General features: G+C 39.7%; 1 protein-coding gene across 12 annotated transcripts in view; it reads left to right on the forward strand.

Annotated features, from left to right (window-relative positions):
- Positions 1–26,151, forward strand: part of LOC6496680 (guanine nucleotide exchange factor DBS) — a 136,077-nt gene that overhangs the window by 26,631 nt on the left and 83,295 nt on the right. For 3 of the 12 annotated variants that reach the window (XM_032455624.2, XM_032455627.2, XM_032455628.2), the window contains exons 1-6: positions 11,740–11,818; positions 11,933–12,396; positions 12,454–12,544; positions 24,605–24,835; positions 25,220–25,369; positions 25,429–25,541. In XM_032455624.2, coding sequence (XP_032311515.1) covers positions 12,209–12,396; positions 12,454–12,544; positions 24,605–24,835; positions 25,220–25,369; positions 25,429–25,541 — 773 coding nt within the window. In that variant the 5' untranslated portion in view covers positions 11,740–11,818; positions 11,933–12,208. The other 9 variants (XM_032455630.2, XR_006507213.1, XM_044715301.1 and 6 more) reach the window with 7 other exon arrangements.

The following is a 26,151-nucleotide window of genomic DNA, read 5'->3' on the forward strand; positions in this document are numbered from 1 at the left end:
CCCCATCATCGACTATACCTTCAAACTTTTTGGCAATTATATTTGTAAGGGTTTGACTTTGTAGTTTGACTCGCCATTTTGAGTTGCCGTTCATTACAATTTGGTGATTTTCTAACTCAAAATGTAAACAAGCAGATGTTTTTTACAATGGCTTACAATAGCTTAATACAAATTACACAGGCCGACAATTTCCAACTTTTTTTTCCTCCACGCATAATTTTACCTGCTCCATAACCTTTAGGCTCCCCTGAACCAAAGTCCAGAACAAACATAGGTTCTATCACTCACAGTTTCCGCGGTACACCTAAGAGAAGAAATTGATCAATTTTTATTATATATTGAATTATGTAGGCCGTGTAGTGGCGATGACCATCATTGTTTCTAGTACATACCATTTTTGAAATGCATGTGTACCAACTAAAATTAAAAAATGATCTGTAGCAGATCATTTCTTTGGAATACTCATCCAAAGTTGAAATCTTCGATGTTCTACATTAATTTTTTGTCTTCTATGATTTTTACCCAATCATTTTCCTATGGAAGAGTTTTATTTTCTTATTGAAATCAGTAGATCATATCATGTTTTAATTTTGGATTTAAGGGAAAACTCGAAATAGTTTTATTAAATTTATTTTATTTATTTATTAAATTTATTTAATCTCATATTTTGTAAAAAGTCATGGCTATCTACAATTTCTGTAAAGCTTTATTAAACAAGCTCAACCTGCAATAGATACGTTTTGAACATAGAAACAGTTTTAGATAGCATCACATTTAAAATGCTTATGCCGATCAGCTTTTTTAGAAATCTTGCATGATGTTTAAAAAGCCAAACTATTCCAATGCCTAATTTAAAACTATAAACCTAAATTCATACAAATCGGACAGTTTTTAGTGGAGTTAGGGAGCCACTCTCTGCTACTAGAATGTGCTCTGAAAATAACGTTGTTACCAAAATTATTTCCCTTAAACATTATTACTACTAGTAATTTTTATTAGAACCTTAATTATTAATTTATCCGATTGTCCACCAAATACTCTTCAACGAAATCTTTTAGCATAAATTGTTACAGAATGTTGTTTTTTGTGTTGTGGCCGATGTAAACAATCGGAGCAGGGCTGCCACATAGGGAAGAAAAGGGCGACAGGGCTGCCACCTAGTCCCGGGCAGGGAAATTTTTGAAAAGAGGGTGATGACCTGGGACGGATCGGGTCCGGAACAACGGTCCGATCCGAATGACCATGCCAGGTAAAGATCGAAGGTGAATTGAAAGGCAGTGGTCAAGCGGTGCGGTCGCAGGCACATAAGAAAAAAAAAGAGGAAGAAAAAAAAAAAAAAAAGAGGAGAAAGAGCTTTCTCATGTGTGGTGACGCGGAAAAAATATAATTTCGCCGGAACTGAAGGAGAAAAAAGCGGGAAGCAGGATCGGCAGGAAGATCAGGTAAGTGGTCGGTCCAGGAGGGAGAGCCTTAATTAATGGGCTTCTTCATTTCCAGGACCGACCAGACTCGCATCTCCGGGGGAAGAAGCCAGGCCGGGAAGGAAACGAAACTAGGCCTGGCACATATTTATTTGGGGACTTAAGATATAAAAAAATCAAAGAATCAACGGTCATTTGATCCCCCCCCCCTTTTTTCCTATCGATTTTTGGCGCCGCAGTTTCTTTGGCGCCTGGCGGAAAATAGAAGCCGGGCCTGAGATGTGCTGGTGAAGTGCGGCTGCAGGTGTTGGTTTGACCCAACGAGAACGGACCGCAGGCTAAGAGGATCTTTCCTTCTATGCGTATAACGGGTTGGCCGTAATCCGGAGAATTGCCTTATCTTCTCGGGGCCGGAATCCGCCCACAAGGAAAGAAGCCTGAAGAGTAGCTGATTGGAAATCCGACGGGGATTTTAAAATCTTCCGAGAGAACCGTTTTTGCCTTTGTGGATTATTTGTTTCTAGTTATTGATAGTTATTTATTATTTATTTTTTTTTTATACTCATTTAATTTTCTTGTGTTGTATATGTATTTTCATTCAAATATTCCGTTATTTCTTTTTAATCTGTTTTGTTTTTTTTTATTTATATATATATATTTATTTTGTTCCTTTATTTTATACATAAATGTAAGTTCCGATCGCGGCCGTTGGAGCTAACGGTTGGCAATTTCCCAAAGATATTCGGTAAATTTCCTTTTTGGTTTTGGCGGTAGTCCCTACGTATTAAGGAGAGCTCTCTTAGGTAGGGATATAAATCCGGGCGAAAGTGACTCTATTATAATATCAGGATAATGATGAGGATTTAAGCCATGAGCGAAACCAAAGCGTCGGAATAGAAGAGAAAAAAAAAAAGATAAAGGATAAAAACTAATTAAGTATCATTTGTAAAATTGATTAATAAATTGTGAAAGGAACAATGAAGACTGAGTAGAGGATAAGTTGGGGGTTAGGGATAGGATAATGGGAAAGTAGGAGGGGATTGAGAGGAGAGAAATAGGGGCGGACGCACGAGATGGCCAGCGTTCCGCTACGGAAGGGAGGGCAGGCCCAACTACTCCAGGTCAGCAGGAGTAGGACAGAGATCCCGTGTTAGTCTTGTGAGGATGAGTGTTAGGAGTTTGTCTCAGTATGTTAGTATTTGATTTAAATGTTGTGGGGAATTTAGTGTTGTGAAACGTCTAACATGTGCTGTTTAGTATATGTTGGATGTTTACTTTTTTTGTTAGCGGTCTGTATGGGAATGGTCAGGGAAACCACGGCCCTGGTTGAGCTAGCCGGAGCCAGACCCATGCCGATTGGCGGACCGTAGGACCAGGAGTTGGTCATAACAAGATGGCGCCCAATTTTTGAAACCAACGCTATAGCCTCCACAAGAGGAACCTCTACTTTCGTGGGTCCAGAAAGCTAAATGGAGAACCGCTCGAGAGGTCCCCAATTAGTAGGTTTCTGGACTGCGAAAGAAGCAAGGAAATAGAGTCCATTTTATGGCAGTACAAATCAAAGTTGAATTGGAATTCCATATGCGACATCGGGCCTGAATAGACCAAAGGCCGATTTGCGCAGCAAGGAATGAACTGTGATATGTACTGTGATAAATAGATAGGACTTAAAGTAGAAATAGATAAGAATAGGAAAAGGATAAGATTAATAGAAGGAGAAAATACAACGGCTGTGTCTTAAACTACAAAGGATACATATGCGTTGATAGAAGAATAGGATAGAAAGATTTTTTTTTATATTTGTAGGGGTTCTGAACCAAAAACGGAAGTCCCAAACGGCTAAACACAAAATTGCCTTTGCGTTGCTCCAAGAAGGACCAGAAGAAAAAACCCTACAGAAAGAAAACAAAAATATTAAATATATATGTATATCTTAAGGCATCTTGACTATTAACCATCAATAAAATTGATGGTTAGTATAGTCGACAATGCCGCTAATAACACTCACCCGGAGATCCAGGAAAACACGGTTCAGACGGAAAGCCTCAATCCGGAACCCCAAACATCCTTCCTTATAGCCCCCAGATAGGAAACCAGATATAGTTGTGTTACGAAGATAACTTTTTATAGAAGTCTATTAGTCCAAAAGTTGAGGAGGGAGCGTTTGTGTAATTATTTATCAATTTATTTCGACATTTAATAGTATAATTATTTATTCATTTGTTTATTTGGTGTAATAGTGTTCATTTGTATATTTTTTTCTCAATTATTTATTTATTTATTCATTTATTTAATTTGTTTATTTATTCATTTTGTTTATTTATTTATTTGTCTATTTATTTATCTATTTATTTATTTATTTATTTATTTTGGTTATCGGGGACTCATTCTGGTGGTACCGACCAGTATCGAAATTAAGTATTATAGTCAGTCAGCGCTAGCATATAAATAGATTGGATTATTCGTATTGGAACTTGAGTAAAATAAAAATAGGACTCTATGGGTGGACCAAGCCTATCGATGCTCGAAGGAGGGGAAAGAGATTTGGACATGGAGGGGGGAGCACAGGGAGGTACCGAGCAAAGCAGAGAGACCACTCGACTCAGCGCACAACAAAGGGGGGCAATCCCGAGGAACCTCAGCATGGAACAAGCATCAACTCCATTCGGGACGTACTCTCATGTCCAATTAGATCCCATTCAGGAGCAGTATAGCCTGGAAAACGCAGAGGCCTATGCATCCTTCAATCGACGAGAGATGCAGGCCCTCATTCACACCTCCCAAGAGCAGCTAAGGGTAGATCTCAGCCAACTGGTGGATCGAAGGATCGACCAGTGCATGAGGACGGGATTTGAACAAATACTCCGGAAGCTGGATCGGGACTCCGGAAAAGTTCCTTCCTCGAGGTCATCAGAATCCTCCATGGCCACCCAGGTGGAGAATCCACGGCCTAATGGTTCAGCTGGCGGTACTCCTAATTCGGGAAAGCAACAAGGAGACATACAAAAGACAGAGAAAGCCACGGTGTTCCTTGCCCCACCAAGTTCAGGGACAGGAAACAACAGAAGCCAAGGAGACGCATTAGGAACGGTCGGAACGAACGCCTTGCTGAACCGGGTACTAGCGGAAAGCAGCCAAAGAGCGGAGCGAAATGGTAATTGGGAGTTTCCACCACCGCCGAATAATTGGAGGCACCGGAGCTCGAGCAGGAATAGAAGTTTCCAAGGATCGCAAATGGACGGGCCCAGAAGCACCAATATGGCGGGAACATATATGGTACCGCAGGAACAGGGAGCACAACAGAGGAGCCGGCAGTATGTTCCGATAGACAAATGGGGTTTCCAATTTTCAGGTCGTCCAGGAACGATGAGGGCGGAAGATTTTCTGTTCCGGGTAGAACACCTTCAGAAACAGTATGGGATGCCGTGGATTGAGCTGCTTCGAGACTTCCACCGGTTGTTGACGGAAGAGGCATCCGAATGGTACTGGCTGCTAATAAGGACCAAGCCGCCGCAAGACTGGAGAGAGTTAAAGGAAGCCCTGCAACGCAGATATTGCGACAATAGAGGCGACTACGATCGGATCCAGGATATCGCGGAGAGGAAGCAACGGCAAGGGGAGTCACTGGAGGAGTATTTTATGGCCCTAAGTAGACTGGTAGCTTCGGTGAAATCAGGAGTGGAAAACGACTGGGTCATCAAGACGGCAAAAAGAAATCTCCTAGAACCGATGAGGCAGTGGATTTATCCAATGCGAGTCTACACCCTAGAACACCTGCACGATGAGTGCAAGGAAGTGGAACGAGTGCTAAATCTTGGGCGAGGAACAGGACATAGGCATCGCGTGAGCGCCGGATTCAAGCCCCGGGAGGAGCAACGAGTTGGAAGACTGGAAGAGGTGCATCCCTACTGGACAGGAGGACCAGCCGAAATGAACGCGACGGACAAACTAGGAGATACGGTGGCGGCGATCTCTAGCGGCGCACCCAGAAAAGTGATCACCTGTTGGAACTGTCAGCAGGAGGGTCATGTCTACATGGATTGTGAAGCAGCTCAGCGTAGGCTTTTCTGTTACAAATGTGGATTGGCAAACACCGTAACGCCCAAATGTCCAAATTGTAGGCCGGGAAACGCCAACCGGAACGTTGCGTCGGAGGGCAACCAGCGTTCGATGAAAGAGCCCGAGGTCCAGAAGAGGCAGTAGGAAGGCTAAGGATAGAAGCACGAGTACCATCATCAGACACCCAGGAAGCGATAGAAAATAGAGCGGCAGATAGAGTTTATCGAAGTTTGGAGGAGAGAGTGCGTCAGTACAAGGAGGCGAGGGAAAGAATCTTCCGAGAGAATCAGCTAGCAGGGATGACGATGGTTACGAGAAGAGTCAAGAAGATCCGCGAGCGTTTCAAAGCGAGAAAAAAGGAACGACAGGAAGTAACCCGCTCGGTGATGTCCATGACGCGTGAAGGACCCAAAACAGACCCACGACCATACGCAATGGTCAAGGTAGCAGGGAGAATGATGAGAGGACTACTAGATTCCGGAGCTTCGATTAGTCTAATTGGAAGAGGCTGCAGAGAATTGGTGGAACGTTTTGAAATCCCATGGAAGCCATGGCATGCTAAGGTCCGAACGGCGAATGGATCGCAGCAGCAGATCTTGGGCAAAGTGAAGATGCAAGTGGAGTACAAAAAAAGGACTCGAGAGATCCTATTCTATCTATGTCCATCGTTGGAGCAGGAACTATACCTAGGAGTGAATTTCTGGCAGGAGTTTGAAATCGCGACGGAGTTGTTTGAAGTATGCGAGGTGGAAATGGCTGAAGAGAAAGCGAACAGAACAGGGACAGAGAAGGAGGGCCATGAGCAGCATGAACTGGGAGAAGAGGAAACAAAACAGCTAAACAAGATAAAGAACTCGTTCCTGAATTTCGAGGAGAACGGTCTAGGAAGGATAGAGGTCATGAAGCATAGCATCGAGCTGACGGAAGGGGCCACCCCAATCAAGGATCGGCACTATCCGGTATCACCAGCGGTGCAGACACTCATTTACCAGGAAATAGATGAGATGCTACGCCTGGGAGTTATAGAGGAGAGTGACAGTGCATGGAGTAACACCATCACGTTAGTCCGAAAGCCAGGAAAGAATCGCCTCTGCCTCGATGCCCGAAAGCTGAACAAGATAACGGTCAAGGACGCGTATCCGCAGCAGAACATCGAGGGGATCTTGAGTCGCATAGAAACGACAAGGTATATCTCTAGTATGGACCTTAAGCATGCGTTCTGGCAGATAGAGCTGGACGAAGCCAGCAAGAGGTATACGGCGTTTACGGTCCCGGGACGCCCGTTGTACCATTTCGTGGTGATGCCATTCGGGTTGACAAACGCAGCCCAAAGGCTGTGTCGGCTGATGGACAAGGTCATACCGCAGAGGCTCAGGGAAAGCGTCTTCGTGTACCTGGACGACCTATTGGTAGTGTCAGAAAATTTTCAGGAACACATGGAAATGCTGGAAGAGGTATCCAGGAGCCTGAAGGCAGCAGGGCTAACGATTGGCCTAAAGAAGTCGCACTTCTGCTTCAAGGAGCTGCGTTACCTGGGATATGTGATCGGCGGAGGAATCGTGAGGACGGACCCAGAGAAAGTGGAGGCCATAAAGAAGGTGACGATGCCGAAAAGTGCCAAGGAGGTTCGACGGTTTCTCGGGATGGCAGGGTGGTATCGAAGATTCATACGGAACTTTGCAGAACTGGCGGCGCCGCTCACGGATACCTTGAAAAAAGGCAAGTTCGCGATGACGGAGGAGGCGGAGAAGTCCGTAAGGACGCTGAAGGAGGCGCTGAGTGCTTCACCGGTTCTGAGACATCCGGATTTTAAAAGGATGTTTTATGTACAGTGCGATGCTTCAGATACCGGAGTAGGAGCGGTACTGTTCCAAATAGAAGACGACAAAAGCGAACGTCCCATAGCCTTCTTTTCGCAGAAACTGAACCCAGCGCAGCGCAACTATAGCGTGACGGAGAAAGAATGTTTGGCAGCCGTACTGGCGATGGAACGTTTTCGTCCGTACATTGAGCTCATGCCGTGTAAGCTGATCACGGATCATTCGAGCCTACAATGGATCATGTCCGTCAAGAACCTGGCCGGAAGGTTAGCGAGGTGGTCGTTCAAGCTGCAACCATATCAGATGGCAATCGAGCACTGCAAAGGATCGGAGAACGTGGTGGCAGACACGCTCTCCAGAATGGTGGAAGCCGTTGAGGAACCAGAGGAAGACTGGATGTTCGGATTCCAAACCACAGAATTTGAATCTCAAGAGTACATGGAATTAAAGCAGTTGCTCGAGGCGGAAAAGGATAGGTTTCCGGATGTGAAGATTGTGGATGGCTTCGTGTTCAAAAGGACCGAATGTAAAAGCGCGGTGGAGTTGGAGGAGAACACTTGGAAGTTGTGGGTACCGGCCTCACTGAGCGCGGCCATGATAGACCAGGCGCATTCCCCGCCCGATAAGGCTCATGGAGGGATGGCAAAGACCCTGCATCGCTTAAGGCAGCGATTTTATTGGCCAGGAATGGTGGCTCAGGTTCGGGCTTTTGTGAGGGAATGTCGGACTTGTAAGGAGACGAAGCCTACGAATAGCGGCCCGCGGCCAGGTCTAGGAGCCGAAACTGTAACCTACAGACCATTCCAGAAGCTATACATAGATTTCTTGGGGAAGTATCCGAGATCTCGAAAAGGGCACGCGTATATCTTTATTGTGGTAGACCATTTCTCCAAGTTCGTGTTCCTGAAAGCCATGAAGGAAGCAACGACGGCAGAGGTGGTTAGGTTCCTGGTGGGTGAGGTGTTTCACACCTTTGAAGTGCCGGAGACCATTCACTCGGACAATGGGAAACAGTTCGTGGCAAAGCGATTCCAGGAAATGATACAGGAATTCCACATCCGCCACGTCAGGACAGCAGTGTATTCCCCTCAGTCGAATGCGGCAGAGAGGGTGAACCAGTCGGTACTGAACGCCATTAGGGTATACCTGGACGAGGACCACCGAGATTGGGACCTGTACCTGACGGAAATCGAAGCAGCTTTGAGAACGTCAGTGCATACGGCGACGGGGGTAACCCCGCACTTTGCCCTGTTTGGACAGCACAGGTTCACAGATGGAACCGACTATAAGGTGGCTAGAAGGATAAAGGCACTGGAGAACAATGAGCTCCTGTGTTTGCCGCCGTCGGACAGGATCGCCTTGATCAGGGACGCAGTAAGGAGAAACTTGCACGGGGCACATGAAGCAAGTGCAAGAACTTATAACAGGAAGACGCGAGTGGTTCGGTTTCGGCCTGGCCAGGAAGTCTTCCGGAGGAATTTCGTCTTGAGCGACTTTGGGAAGAGCTTCAATGCCAAATTCGCAAGGAAGTTCGTGAAATGCAGAATCCGAAGGCCGATCGGCGAAAATATGTATGAGCTAGAGAACCTGGACGGAAAGACCGCGGGAGTATTCCACGTAAAGGATCTGAGGCAGTGACACTAAGAAGAAAGGGAGGAGGTAACGACCAGCGGAGAGGTGCCTGGAAGAGAGAGGAAAACATAAATCAGGCATCTTGTAGACATGGAGATACTTGCGGGACAGGAAGACGCCGGCGGAGAGAAGTTAAGTGCCTAGTGACATCGAGAATCCGAGGGGTCGTCTCCCACGTTGGGCGCTGAAGATAGGGTCCAGAGCCGCCTCCCGAGCATGGGTCTGATCCAAAGAGTAGAGCCGAATCGTCCATCTTTCCATTGTCATTTGACGCTAATAAGCGTAAAATGCTAATGTGGCTGTTGTGGCCGATGTAAACAATCGGAGCAGGGCTGCCACATAGGGAAGAAAAGGGCTGCCACATAGGGAAGAAAAGGGCGACAGGGCTGCCACCTAGTCCCGGGCAGGGAAATTTTTGAAAAGAGGGTGATGACCTGGGACGGATCGGGTCCGGAACAACGGTCCGATCCGAATGACCATGCCAGGTAAAGATCGAAGGTGAATTGAAAGGCAGTGGTCAAGCGGTGCGGTCGCAGGCACATAAGAAAAAAAAAGAGGAAGAAAAAAAAAAAAAGAGGAGAAAGAGCTTTCTCATGTGCGGTGACGCGGAAAAAATATAATTTCGCCGGAACTGAAGGAGAAAAAAGCGGGAAGCAGGATCGGCAGGAAGATCAGGTAAGTGGTCGGTCCAGGAGGGAGAGCCTTAATTAATGGGCTTCTTCATTTCCAGGACCGACCAGACTCGCATCTCCGGGGGAAGAAGCCAGGCCGGGAAGGAAACGAAACTAGGCCTGGCACATATTTATTTGGGGACTTAAGATATAAAAAAATCAAAGAATCAACGGTCATTTGATCCCCCCCCCCTTTTTTCCTATCGATTTTTGGCGCCGCAGTTTCTTTGGCGCCTGGCGGAAAATAGAAGCCGGGCCTGAGATGTGCTGGTGAAGTGCGGCTGCAGGTGTTGGTTTGACCCACCGAGAACGGACCGCAGGCTAAGAGGCTCTTTCCTTCTATGCGTATAACGGGTTGGCCGTAATCCGGAGAATTGCCTTATCTTCTCGGGGCCGGAATCCGCCCACAAGGAAAGAAGCCTGAAGAGTAGCTGATTGGAAATCCGACGGGGATTTTAAAATCTTCCGAGAGAACCGTTTTTGCCTTTGTAGATTATTTGTTTCTAGTTATTGATAGTTATTTATTATTTATTTTTTTTTTATACTCATTTAATTTTCTTGTGTTGTATATGTATTTTCATTCAAATATTCCGTTATTTCTTTTTAATCTGTTTTGTTTTTTTTTATTTATATATATATATTTATTTTGTTCCTTTATTTTATACATAAATGTAAGTTCCGATCGCGGCCGTTGGAGCTAACGGTTGGCAATTTCCCAAAGATATTCGGTAAATTTCCTTTTTGGTTTTGGCGGTAGTCCCTACGTATTAAGGAGAGCTCTCTTAGGTAGGGATATAAATCCGGGCGAAAGTGACTCTATTATAATATCAGGATAATGATGAGGATTTAAGCCATGAGCGAAACCAAAGCGTCGGAATAGAAGAGAAAAAAAAAAAAGATAAAGGATAAAAACTAATTAAGTATCATTTGTAAAATTGATTAATAAATTGTGAAAGGAACAATGAAGACTGAGTAGAGGATAAGTTGGGGGTTAGGGATAGGATAATGGGAAAGTAGGAGGGGATTGAGAGGAGAGAAATAGGGGCGGACGCACGAGATGGCCAGCGTTCCGCTACGGAAGGGAGGGCAGGCCCAACTACTCCAGGTCAGCAGGAGTAGGACAGAGATCCCGTGTTAGTCTTGTGAGGATGAGTGTTAGGAGTTTGTCTCAGTATGTTAGTATTTGAATTTAAATGTTGTGTGGAATTTAGTGTTGTGAAACGTCTAACATGTGCTGTTTAGTATATGTTGGATGTTTATTTTTTTTGTTAGCGGTCTGTATGGGAAGGGTCAGGGAAACCACGGCCCTGGTTGCCGGAGCCAGACCCATGCCGATTGGCGGACCGTAGGACCAGGAGTTGGTCATAACATTTGCTTTCTTTGTCGCTTTGTCCCTTGCAGAGGGTATTATAATTTTGGTCAAAAGTGTGCAACGACCCTTTCTGTCCGACCCTAAAAGGTATGTATCTTTTTGATCAGAATTACCTTGTTTCTACGCAAACTAGTCCCTTTTATAGCTATCGACTTCAAACTTTTTTTTTAATTTTGATTAAGATGTGGTGTGACTGGCGAACTATATCCAATATATATGTATTTAATCCTAAATATATGTAATTAAGTTATAATATAAACTGTCACCTCACTACAAGGGTGCATAAACGTCGGGCGGTCCGAAGTTAAGAGAAAGGAAATATTTTTTGTTAAGTAAGCATTGGCCAATAGATGTATTGTAACAATCGAGTTTAGCTTCTTTAAAAATAATGGAATAATTTTAGTTTTTCATTTTTTAAACCTACAAAAACATTATATTCTTTCTCTCATTTCTCAAACATTCTTATTCTATTCTAACTTACTCTAAAAGGCCTTATGTTTCGAAACAAACTAAATCGAAATACAAGAACCTTTAAAATCGACTGTAAAATGTAAATGTAAAATGTATTTGTAAATTGTGTTAATCTTATGTGAATGCTATTTCAAACTCAAAGAAAAGCCAAATCACGGAATTCGATAAAGTGTGAATATTATTTGATTTATGAATCTTTTTCTAGGCCAAAAAAAATTATTCCTTACTGATCCATATATAAAGAAAAACAAATGATAAAATACTAAAAAAATCGTGCTTTCGATATTTAGGCAAAAACTATATGATAAAATATCAAAAAAATCACATATACAACCCTACTCCAAAGGTAAAAAAGCAATAACAATAGAAAATGTAAAAACCATAAATGCTTATTTAGGTTTACAAGAGACTCATATTATATAATAAATTAAAAATTTATAAAAAATTTTTAAAAAATGTGTGAATAATAAGAATAATTATTTTCAGATACGGATGCAGATTCATTCAGCCTATCACATTTAAAATTTTGTCAGACACAACTACATACGTAGCCGAAACCTGGTCGATTTCCAAATTTCAGTAAGCAGCGACACTTCCATTCAGGCGGAATTTTTTGAATCCCTACCAAATGCATCGAAACATTATCAGTCAAAAAATTTGAATCCTAATTCAGAAGATGCATTCTTAGCAAATAATTCCAATGCTCAAGAACCAACAGCAGAATTCAACACTCTTGCATCAAGTATTAATCCCAAATCTGCAATGAGCGGCGATGGTATATTAAATATATCGGATGTGGCCGAGTTATTGCATTCCCAGTATGTTATTATCACTGGAGGACGGTCCATCGATGGCTGCCCTTTGATTATATTCCCGGACAATAATAATTTTCATTTTTTGGAAGAAGAAGATTATCAAAAGTTAATTTTGTATATTACATCAGTGCCATCGTAAGTAATAATTTAATCCTATGGTTCATCTATTTAAACTCACACATATATATGTAGATTACAGGATGCTGATCTTGGCTTCCATTTAATTGTGGATCGACGAAAAGACAGATGGACTTCCGTTAAGACAGTTTTGCAGAGAATTTCGGTAGTATTATTTATTTTTATTGGTTAATGTATTACATTTTTGGTTTTGTTTTATTGTTGCTCCTTTTGGGGATAAGAATATGATATGAATGTGGATAACATTTTTCTGGAAGAGAAGGAAGCGTATTTGTGCAAAATTTATGGCTAAAATTTTTGTTTAATCACGATATATCGTCGTCATTATACATATATGTCGATCCAAGCAAACAACTTCAATAGGGGCGGGTAGGTTATATGTTATGTACATACATATGTACATATATGTATGCAGTCCCCTTTTGAGTTTTGACAAAACTCGTTCACTTTGTTCGGATTAGGAAAGAATGGATTAAATAAATAGAAAATGAAAGGGGATAATCATAACTTAAGTTGTATGCAACAAACACATTAAATTTTAATACTCTTTATAGAGGTATTAATTGTTGGAATACTTTTATTATTAGAATACTAATTAGAAAATTAGTAGAATCCTGACTGGATATAAAAATTTCCGTCTACCCTTTCAATGCGATCTAGTCTCTCAGTTTTAAAGCTGATTTTCAATGCAGTTCTAAAGTAATATTGTATATCCACATACATCTATAACTAGGCAACTGATCACTTCTACATTTTTATAGGCATATGAGTTAAAAATAGTTTTGTTATACAATGGCGATTTTAAAGATACATATGTACATTTTCAACTTCACTGGTACTGAAGTTTTCATAAGGATCGGTTTTCATAAGGATTCGATACAATATATGTATAAACCGGTATTTAGCTGCCTTAGAGCAGGTTTATAAGTGATCCCAACCAAGCTACATTTTCTCTAATGTTGTTCATGAATTTTAATTTTTGATGTTTAGTATGTAAGCAAAGCCTCGATTATATTTTATTTTTGTATCCTTGCAGAGCGTATTTTATTTTTCTCTGTCACTTCATGGTATGCGAAGATATCCCAGTTTTTTTTAAGACACATTTCCTGATTTATTTAGATAATACATGTTACATTTGGAACTTTTGTTGAAGGTGACAAGAATGTATAAGAGGTTTTTCCCCCCTTGCCATACAATTGATGTTCTACATTGCCATAGTCATTCATCGCAGGTAAATGTAGTTTAAGGCGGAAACTCCTCATCTTCCAATCTATATCAGGAAAATTTCTGGTCGAAAAACTTGTTGCGCTGTATGGAAACATCCATGTTTAACGGTTTCTAAATAGGGATGTCGAAAATTTAAAAATATCGTATCGATGATATTTCTTTTATAAAAAAAATTTAATAATAATATGGTATGATAGAAACAGTTTTAGATCTCATATTTTGAAAATATTATTAGTATAAAAACTCCAATTTAATTGACGAAAATATTGTTTAACCAACTATAATAAATTCAATAAAATTATTTCAAGTTTTTCCTTAAATCCAAAATTAAAACATGGTATGATCTACTGATTTCAATAAGAAAATAAAAATATTCCATAGGAAAATGTTTGGGAAAAAATCATAAAAGACCAAAAATTAATGTAGAAAATCTGAGATTTCAACTTTGGATGAGTATTCCAAAGATATGGTAACTGCCAGACAGTAGCGTAGATAGGGGGGGATCAATCCCCCCCCTTGGGTCTGAGAATTATAAGATGTGTTTCTTTTTCAAAATTGAAATCAAAATTGAAAAAGAAACACATTTTTACGCGATGACTGTGCAGTACAGCATTATTATTATTATTATCGCAGATTGCGGATTATTATCGCAGTGTAAAATAAAACTTACAAAAAAACAGGATATTATTCTGAGTCATATCCCCCCCCCCCCCCCCCCCCCCCCACCATATCAAAAAGCTATCTACGCCACTGCTGCCAGATACCATTTTTTAATTTTAGTTGATCCATATACATTTCAAAAATGATACTTACATCGCCATTACACGGCCTACATAATTCAATATATGGTAAAATTTGATCAATTTCTTCTCTTAGGTGTACCGCGGAAACTGTGGGTGATAGAACCTATGTTTGTTCTGTAATTTGGTTCAGGTGAGCTTAAAGGTTATGGAGCAGGTAAAATTATGCGTGGAGGAAAAAAAATGTTGGAAATTGTCGGCCTGTGTTATTTATTTTTTTTTTTTTCGCGGTTCCCACTGCATACGTACAGCCTCCCGTCCAACCGACCGATGGACGCTGCCGCGTAACTTACGGCTCAAATCGCGGGAATAGATCCGAGGTAGATAAGCGAGGATTAGGAGAAAGATATCACGAGGAAGAGTGTTGCACAGATAAGGCGGTTAATATAAGCGATTTAAGATTGTTAGTAGAACAAAGTGACACGATGTGGTAGAGACCATTGTAGTCCGAACATAATACCCTGAACGGATCGTGTTGGGCATATGTCGCACTACAATGGCTGAGGAGTAGAGGGCGAAAGTTTCTAGTCCTTCTACTAGGAACGTTAAAATTTCAGCGTGTTAGTAAATGCTGGCTGTCTATGTTTCCATAAATAAGATTATATAGAAACATGACACCCAGCATCGTTCTACGGTTTGTTAATGATGGTAAGTTGATTAATAAAAGTCTACTACGATAAGAGGGGAGGTAAAGATTTGCATCCCAATTAAGTCCCCTAAGAGCAAAAGTAAGGAAGTTTTTTTGTACAGATTCAATGTGATCTTGGTGTACTCCATATTGAGGACTCCATACACACGATCCATACTCAAGAATCGGACGGACCAGTGATGTATATAACGTTTTAGTTATGTACGGGTCATTTAATTCTTTTGACCATCTTTTAATAAAACCAAGCACACCCATAGCTTTATTAACCATGGTAGATATATGGTCGGTAAATTTAAGTTTCAAATCTAATAGGACACCTAGATCGTTAACCTAAGTTAATCGTTCTAAGGCGTTCCCATAGAGAAAGTACATAGCCTGGTGAGGACTAGATCGGTAAAAAGACATGAGATTACATTTCGATCCATTAAGCTTTAGGTTATTTGATAAACACCAATTTTGAAGATTATCCAAATCGGATTGAAGTCTAGACTGGGCGCTAGTGAATTTATACTGAAGGCATAGCTTAACAACATCCGCGTACATAAGTACAAGTGAATTAGTTAAGGCAAGGGGCAAGTCGTTAATGAACAGTGTAAAAAGTAAGGGTCCAAGATGGCTTCCTTGGGGCACCCCAGATGTGGCGCGGACTAAACGCGAGGTTACATCTTTAAAGAAAACACGTTGGGTTCTCCCTGATAAGTAGCTCGAAATCCAGATAAGAAGATTAGTTGGGAATCCCAAAAGACTGAGTTTACTTATAAGAAGCGAATGGTTAACAGAGTCAAATGCTTTACCGAAGTCAGTGTATATGACGTCTGTTTGGAAGCCATTCCGGAAGCCATCCGTGATAAAAGATGTTAGCTCCAATAAGTTGGTAGTGGTGGAGCGGCGCTTCATGAAGCCATGCTGGCACGGAGTTATTATTGAACTACATAGGTGTTGCAAATGTGAAGTGATAAGTTTTTCAAAAAGCTTTTGAATAGCTGACAATTTAGAGATGCCTCTATAATTCGCAGCGTCGGATTTTTTCCCTTTTTTATGCAGCTGAATAATGAAGGTTTCCTTCCACATAAGGGGAAAGATTGAAGTTTCCAGCGATAGATTAAAGAGTTTAACGAGCGGTTTGCACAGAGCCTCGGCGCAGTACTTCAGAACACAGCCTGGTACTCCATCAGGGCCTGGCGATTACACTGGCTTGACCTTAAAAAGATCCGATAACACACCACTTTGATCGAAAGATGGGCAAAATATAAGGTTGGCTGATTGGGTATTATAAGTGTAAGGCTGAGCTGAACTGAATAAAGTAATTATTTTCGATTGAAACCTCAAGAGTGGGATGATATGGATCCTCAGGGTTAGAATGGTGCAAAGTTCTGGAAAGAGTAATTCCATCAGGATCAGAAACGAAACACAAGTCCAACAGCCGACCTAAAGAATTTCTAACGTGGTTAATTTTCCCGAGTGACATGTCAAACATGCCCTCAGGGAAGTCATGGTGGGAGTTAAGCTGTAAAGACGGTGAATTATCAAAATTTGACCACATAAGTTCTGGGATATTAAAGTCACCCAGAGCTATCAGCTGGTCACCATCAGACAGACGATCGAAAACCAAACGAATAGCGTACAAATGTTGCCAGTAAGTTGGCGGTTCGGACGAAGGTGGTATGTACGAGCAGGTAACACACAAAGACTGATCGGACAAAGTGATTTCGATGCAAAGAAATTCAATGTCACCAAACTCTTGTGATTTTACCTCTTCAGAAGCGAATTTGGAGTCTACAGAAATTAGTACTCCTCCTCCCCTTCGCAAAGTTCTATCAGATCTAAAAGTGGTGTACCTACTAGGAAAAACTTCGGAGCCTAAGATCTCCGGCTTTAACCAAGTTTATGTCAATACAATAATTTGAGATGCAAAGAAAGAACTATCAGAATACAGTTTGGGAAGTTTACTACGTAACCCTCTAGTATTCTGATAGGTAAGTGTTAATGAAGACATTAATTTTTTGAAATTGAGGAAGATGAGGTGGAAGATTGATCAGTGGCCGTAACATGTGGGAGTTTTACACCCACAGGTTTGGTTTCCTTTTTTTTCACCGTACTTGGCTTATGTTCTTGGGCGAAAATGTTCTCTGGCCAAAAGCTGGCGGAACAAATCGTCTTGAACATCTGCAAAGGCACACGTATTTTGAAAGATGACGTGTACCTGGTGTATGAATATTTGAATTTTGTAATATCCACCACCTTTATGTCGGCTTTTGCTTTGGCTTTGATGTAAGCCGAGATATCAATTTCCGAAGTATCAGGGACAAGCCGGGAAACAAAAACATGTTTCGATGGTGGAATCACCTGCAAGGGTTTTGGTGCCGCCGTAACTAATACTGCGGCATCAGTACGTACCGAGGGTCCGGACAGTTGATTACCCTGTTTGGTGACTGTTACAGGGGTTTGAATTATTGGGTCTGGGATCACTTGAAGCGATGCCACAGAAGACATATCGGAAAATCGCTCATTAATTCCGAGACATTCGGAAGCCGAATTTTTCTCAGAAGACTACTAAACTGTGTATCGAGCGCACAGAGTTGGTCATTGATTTTACGAAAACCACTAATCAACTCCTTGAATCCGCTTTTAGTCTGCCTCATGAACGACCTCATTTCGTCCTGAACAGCACGACAACCGTCACAGCAAAAGAGACCAGACCTACGCGAGATTGCATCCGAAACCGAGGCCGTGAACCCGGCACACTTAGCGTGGAAAACGTTTTCACAGAGCCAGCAATGGCTAGGAAAGCAATGGCTTCCCAGTAGGCTGGGAAGACGAGATTGTCTTATTACAAGACTTCAATGCACAGACCAATTTAAATTCCATAATTAGTAAAAATTTTAATAATTAATTTATTAAAAATTATTAAAAATTAAATAAATAATTTATTAAAAATTATTAAAAATTAAATAATTAATTTATTAAAAATTATTAAAAAAATTTATAATTAATTTGTTAATATTATTTGATTTTATTATTAAGAAACCTTGAACCACTGTACCAGGGAAACGAAAGGGGGAGATTAAAGAGAGCAGTTAGTGCAAGTTAGTAAGATTCAAAGAAATAGAGATAAGAATCTCTATTGAGCGAGAGTAGAAGCAACAGAATAGAAGCAACACCGTAGGAGATAAAGAAACAGAGCACTGCACACGCGAAGCGATACGGATCTAACAATTGCAATTTGTTTTTATATATGAAAAGAAATAAACACCGATTTTTTATGGAAAGCTTATTACAAATTTTACAAAAACGTAGTGCGCACAAAAAAAAACACGTCCGTCCGCTTTAAGATAAAGAGAGGAAGAGATTTATATATTTTATATATAGATTTTTTGATGCTGCTGTTGGTCCTCGATTTCTGGCTCATACATTGACCCAGTTATTTGCTTTTGCTGAGGCGCCTGTTGTTGCTGAGGTATATCTTGGCATTTTGTGACAATTCATTCATGTCATTCATAATCTATGACCGACACTGTGAAATTCCAATGGTGCCCACGGTATTATCTTTAAATATACTTGTACTGCTATACGTACATATCATCCAGCCGACAAAACCCACGACTAAACCAGAGAGGGTTCTTGATTGGAGACTTGACTATAGAAAACACATAGAACACTTACATCTCAGGTTTGCCAATAACTACTTTTTGGCCACATCTAAAAAAATACAATCAGGTAAGGGAAATCTTTTGAGGACCATTCATGGATTTCTGAAACTCGCTTGGGGGTTGTTTTATGTCCGCAGAAAAATACAATGTCAAACATACCCACTGAAGATTACGTCTCGTTAACCTTAAAGGAAGGAAATGGTACAATACAATTATAACTATCAGAAACAAATTGGACATCGATTTTGCGGTGACAAAAAAACATATCACGCAATCTAATAAGCAAGGATCCCTTATCGAATCTATCTTTAGACAAAACACCTGTGTTAATGATTGAACACCCCTCAAGCTGACATCGCATAGAATTAACTGTCTTTAATACAAAAAGTATGTGAGTTCGCATATAAAAATGGCCCCGCAGCTTAATATGAAATCGGATGTAGACTGCAGCAGCCATAATCTCTACACAACGAGGAAAGAAAAAAAAATTGAAAGAGGCATATGCGACGTTCTTCGCAGATTAGCAGATCGCCATCTTCATAGCAACACCTTAAGGAGTACGCCAGTAAAAAGAATCTCCTTTGTATGCCTTACCCAAATTAAAGCGCTCCGATCGAAACGTTTACCCCATGAGTGCTCAATGCTGAAACAATTTTCTTTAAGGAATGAATGAAGAAGAAATCTATCATTTAATAGATTAAAAAAATTCTAATACCTTTCGCGTATATGATTAAAAACGCTATATAATCTGTGTGACTGTACTACAAGATCTTGCTCAACTCAACTCCTAAACTAATCTGGATATATGCATCTCCAAGATGGTATAATGCATCGTCAATTCTTTCTCCATCATTGCTCAAATAATAGTCTTTTTTATTTTGTATAAATAAGCTCACTATCATACATCGATTTAAAGAGGCTTAAAGAAATGTTTTCTATATATATAACAAGAAAAGCCAGCAAACGTTGTTTTGCCATATATATTTTTTCTAGAAAATTTTTTTTTAGTTCAATAAGAATAAGATTATTCTCTCACCGCAATGGAGTGCACAATATTCTTGGTTAGTTCGTCTTTAGCCAGCACAAATAAACGCGAGAACATGCCACATATAGTTGTCCATGGGAAAAGCATGGTGTTTCCAAATCTAAGTCACATACAGATAATGTTTGGCCTTGTGACGTATTGATCGACATAGCGAATGCCAATCAAATTGGAAATTGTGTCAGTTTGAATTCAATTGGCACATCTGTAGGAATCATAGAAATTCGTGACAATAACACATTTTCGCCTCGAAACTTTCCATTCAAAATGCTGGCTTTAATGATATTTTTCATTAATTTCTTAATTACTAATCGTGTACCATTACACAGCCGTGGTGGGTTCAATTTACGAAGTAGAATGATCGGAGCTCCAACCTTCAATTGTAAATATTTTTGCGAGTCGACGATTGTGCAGAAGTCCGTTTGTAATTTTATACATCCAGTATTTTCATGTACAGCAACTTTTCCATAGCCAATATCTAAAAGTTTTTTACAGTAAGTTTCAGCGGATGGATCCCGAAGCATTTGAACGCGCATGTTCTTCGTCAGTTGTACCTTTTCAACATTACGCCGCAGTCGCGATGATTTTATGCAAGCATTGATTTCATCAGCATAAGTAGAACGTAGAATAACGGGAAGAGTTTGTCTGAAATTACCTGAAAGGAGTAACAGAGAACCGCCAAATATTTTATCATTATTTTTTATATCCCTCAATGTCCTATCCAATGCCTCAAGCGAATGTTTATGAGCCATAGTGCATTCATCCCAAATAATTATTTTACAATTTTTTAGCACTATGCTCATAGACGATTGTTTTTTTATGTTGCACAATGCATCTGGATTATTTTGAATGTTCAATATTAGCTTAAGTGCTGTTTGAGCTGTTCTGCCTACATCAAATAAGACGCAAAAAACATTTACATAAAAAGACGCAATGGCCAATGCGATGCAATTTTTTGATCGTATCTCGGCAAGAAGTAGCGAAATAAGGAATGTTTTGGTGCATCAAAAAAAAAAAGAAACCTCCTTGTCCTGCCGCAACTTCGAGTATAATGCGGTCGTAATTAATTTTTTGTTTGTCATTAAGTAGTGGAACATTGCGACTAACAATGCCTGTCATTTCTACAGTATCGTACTGTAGTTCACGATTCATATCTGTGTTGAGTAAATCAGATGTACTTCGATTCGGTGATGTCACACCGAAATGACTGATGGGTAAATTCACAACAGCAAAACAAAGATCCTCGAAAGCAATCAACGCTTTATTATACATTGCATCGCTGAATAATACCGTTAGATCGTTACATCTTTTACCATGTCGGTACAATATATTATCAGTCATTGAATCTTTGTGGTTATCCCACAACATTTGTGCTCGGGCTGGGAAACCTGTAGTGAGTACTATAGAATAGTAGACGAATTTGTGATCCTCTACAGTTTAATCCAGCTTCAGCAAGCATATTGTTTCAATGGTTGCCGTCTTCTACCAAGCCTAGAGCAAGGCATGCGTCTTGATACTTTGGATACTGTTTTCCATCTATTTTACGTATATCTTGCATGAAAATGGTCCGGTGACATTAACCAACAACAGCCGCAGATAAAAACACTCAGTCTGCAGTGGATTGACTGCATATACACGACACAAAGTATTTGATTTGAATAAACCGGGACACACATCAACTGGTGTCCCTCTCTTGCGGGGCATCCATTTTTTTTGATTGAGCCCATGTAAAATATCGTGGAACATCAGAAAACAGCAGTGTTTTTGCGAAGTTACCATTCGTACTGCTAGTCGAAGAAATGCCCCTGATGTAAGTGCTCGATGAATTCGTTGGCGTTGTTGGTCAATTCCTCTAAGTCGATTAAATATGAATCTGCGTGCTTTTCTAATTGCGATTCTGACGAAACTGCGCCATGCTCACACGCGCATGTGCATTATCTTTTTCGATTTGTTCGCCTGATCTTCGTGCTCTTATATCTCGCGGGGTTGTGGATTTGACCGTTCGACGTCTCAAATTGGCCCCTTTGCCTTTTCTTGGCATTGCGACAGTAATACGTATAACCGTCACTGCTACGATTGTACACAATACAAAATGGCTAAAAAATGTATTGTGAGTAAGAGAGGAGACCTGAATGACAACTGAAGCGGGGATAACTGATCGATTGATACTCGTAGTTGATAAATTATCGACCGGCAAACACGGGAGACCAAATTTCAAATTGGAAAATAGATGTTGTCTGATCCTCAGCCCTAACGAATATGCCCAGAAAATTTCACGAAAATCGGTCTAGCCATTTCGGAGGAGTAGAGACACTAACACCGTGACATGAGAATGCCAACTCGGTCATTTGCAAAACACTAATTTGAAAGCATTCCCTATCAGATTGAAGTCTTGTTTTACGTTTAGAATACAGAGGATAGCGAATCTTTCTTTGAGTATGTATTATTAAAAAATTTCTAGCGTTGGTGTTTTTTTATATGTATGTGTGGGCTTAATTTTCTTTTTATTTTCACAAACCGATCGAGCTCAGTGTGTATCAATGGTCCGCTATTTGTTTTAATGCGTAGACAAGACCAGTCTCTAAAAAGTTGTTTAAAGTTGCTATAGACAGACAAATCAACATTAAAAAAGTTTGCAAATCTATATTATATAGCTATAACCATAAGTTTGATTCGGATGGAGCCGAAATTCATATCCCCTTCACAGTTAAGGGGGCAGGATTGTTAAAAAAAAGGCAGACTTTTGTTAAGAAATAAATTTTATTTATCCCGTGACGGCAGTCGGTCGGAGTCGCTTCAAAAAAGTGCGGTGCGTAAAATCTGGCCTCCCAGTGTTATCGGAAATAAAAAAAATTAATTGATTTTTTTAAAATTCTTGTACGGATGAACGAAGTAATATTAAAAAATATGCGATTTTTAATTGTTGGAGGTACCATTTTAACATAAAAATCAGCCCATTATTACCTGTAAAAATAATAATATAAATGCGGTCGTCCATCCGCAAGTATTTATTGTATAAAAGATGTGTGAAAAATTTTATTTAGATCCGAGCATTACTTTTTGAGTTACATTACGCATCGAGTTGGAAAAAGTTTTTTTGAAAAACACGCGTCTAGAGTTTTAAAAGCAATTCAAAGTGCATAGATAAAAAGTAACTAAATTATCGGTATCTCAGCGAGTTTTAGTCCGATCAACATAAAATTCACAGGATATTTCTTATATAATGTTCTATTATTATACCCTTGCAGAGGGTTTTATGATTTTGGTCAAAAGTCTGCAACGCAGTGAAGGAGACATCTCCGACCCTATAAAGTATATATATTCTTGATCAGGATCACCTCCTGAGTCGATATGAGCATGTCCGATTGTCTGTAAGTCTGTCGGTTTCTACGCAAACTAGTCTCTCAGTTTTAGAGCTATCGAGTTAAAACTATGCACACGTAATCCTTTTTGTTGCAGGTAGTATATAAGTTGGAACGGCCGAGATCGGTCGACTATTTCATATGCCCCTCAGGGGCCATATAACTGATTGATCGGAAATGCCATAACTATGGTGTTTTTTAAGTTAAAAGGTTGGGATTTTCGCATGGGCAAAATATCTTATGTACAAAATTTCATAAGGATAGGCCAACTATATCCTATAGCTGTCATAGAACGATTGGAATTGGCATAACTTTGTTTTTTAAGATAGAAAGATGGGACTTTCTAAGGATTCCATTTTGGACAATCTTATTTGTTGTGCCAAATTTTATAAGGGTCTGCCGACTATATTCTATAGCCGCCATATGACTGAACGATCGCAAATGGTACAACCTTAACTGCAAGGGTATATCAACTTCGGCTCCGCCCGAAGTTAGCTTTCCTTTTTGTTTTTATACCCTTGCAGAGGGTATTATAATTTTGGTCAAAAGTGTGCAACGCAGTGAAGGAGACATCTCCGACCCTATAAAGTATATATATTCTTGATCAGGATCACCTCCTGAGTCTGTCCGTCTGACCGTCTATCGTTTCTACGCAAACTAGACTCTTAGTTTTAAAGCTATCGAGTTGAAACTTTGCACACACCCTTCTTTCCTTTGCAGGCAGTATATAGGTCGGAACGGCCGGGATCGGTCGACTATATCCTATAGCTGCTATATAACTGATTGATCGGAAATGCCATAACTTCGTTGTTTTTCAAGTTAGAGGGATGGGAGTTTCAGTGGATCTTTCTGGAAGCCTCTTTGGCTTAAATAATTCGATATGCCAAATTTCATAAGGATCAGCCAACTATATACGATCCGCTATATATCTAACAATATAAGATGCGTGGCGCCACCTAGCGGACAGCGACTCAACTGCAAGGGTATATAAGCTTCGGCTCCGCCCGAAGTTAGCTTTCCTTTCTTGTTTTTTTTTGAAGTTTCAAAAAATCCTGCCCCCTCAAGTGACATTTTATATTACAAGAAACATATATGATCATATTAATAGGTGCACAAAATATTCTTTTTTGTTTTGGTCCTTTTTGATGTCAATGTCACAGATATAGACTGATAATGACTTACATAGGAAACCCATTCTTTATCATAGTATATAATAAAAAATTTTAGTATATGCAAATACAAGGTTTACAAAATCGAATGTATGGTACAATTTGATCAATTCCATTAAACCATTACATTACAACTAAAGATACAATTATTCAATTAAATCTTTGGTTAATTCAAGGATGTTGGACAGGTTCCAACATCCATGTTGGGCATTTGTTCGCAAGAAAAAAAACAACATTTTTTCTGCCTGTATTATCAAAAAGAACTAAAATTACAAATGTTAAATATTTTTTAACATTGTATTTCAGGTCTATTTTCCAGGAATTATTCATGTGGTTTATGTACTTCGACCTAGTGGTTTGTTCCAAAAAGCTATATCAGAAGTAAGCTCAAAATTTTCCAACGACGAGTATAGATTCGAACTTGTTATTTGCTCCGCGCTTTCTGATCTTCATGAATGTGTCAACGTGAAACAGTTAACTCCAGACATGGGAGGCGTTTTATTATATTCACATCATGAGTGGATCCAACAACGAATTGTAAGTAGCTACCTACAAAAAAATATTTTTTAAATTTTTATGACAATACAAAATTTGCTGAATTGGCCGTCAGACCTGTCTATAAAAAAATATAAAACATATTTTTTCAGACCACAATGTTTGCAAACACGTGATCAGAACAATATTTACACCTTAGACCTTTTTTTTATATATCAGAGATATATAAAACACCGTATATTTGAGGTTTTAGTTAATTTGAGAGCAATCAATATATTTTTCTTTAGCAATTTTTTAAGTGTAAAGAAAATTATATTTTTTTAATATTTCTTATAAATAAGTATAATTCAATTCAGTCACTCAGCCGATTAGTCATTATTCGCTTAAATAAAAAAATAATTTATAATTTTATTTTTTTATCGACAGTCCCTGGAAAAGTTTTCATCCATTACTCATCATGTCTCCGCAGAACTGGATATATTTATAAAAACTATACATGATACCGAGTTTCCCAACTCGGTAAAAGCTACGCAATTTTTAATTGAATCTCAAGGCAACGACTATAATCGCTTGAAGGTGTTTGGTAGCATTTATAAAAAAAATATATTGATTAAAACTTGCTTTCTATTTTTTAGGAGGAGATACTAATAGCAGCTAAACATGGAGAATCGCTTTTGGACAATATTAAAATGATCGAGGAATTTAAAGAGTTTTCAGAGCGCACCGGTAACGTTAGTGCCATCCAAAGGTTCGAAAGTAAAATCTTGACACACTAATTAAATCTTGTGCTCGCACTGGACCAACGAATTTATTCATTTTTATAGCCTTGCAGAGGGTATAATAATTATGCAAACTAGTCTCTCAGTTTTAAAGCTATCGAGTTGAAACTTTCCACACATCCTTCTTTTCCATGCAGGTAGTATATACAGTAGGGAGCAAAATTGAGTACATGTTGAAAAATTGATGTTTAAGTGCTCATAACACATAAACGCGAAAGTAAATGGTAACGCCTTTTTTTCTAAGATTATATATCTTATTCATAACAAAATGGCATATTTATTTTAACCATTAAAGAAGCCGTTTACTAGATATAAATTAAAATCAGTAGCAACATGCATATACTCAGACTAAAATGATATGACACAAAAAGGAAACAAGAAATTTTTCATACTTGGTCCAAAGACCCTGGTTTTTAATGACATTATTTAGTCTCCTTGGCATGCTCTATATCAGATTTTGGATAATTTGTTTTAGAATTTTTTTCCATTCGTTTTCTATACAACTCCAAAGCTCGCCCAGATTGCTAGGGGCTGCCTCATATCGTCCTAGCCGTCGCTTCACAATTGCCCACAAGTTTT

Source organism: Drosophila ananassae, chromosome 3L, assembly GCF_017639315.1.
Source record: "Drosophila ananassae strain 14024-0371.13 chromosome 3L, ASM1763931v2, whole genome shotgun sequence".
NCBI classification, from domain to species: domain Eukaryota; kingdom Metazoa; phylum Arthropoda; class Insecta; order Diptera; family Drosophilidae; genus Drosophila; species Drosophila ananassae.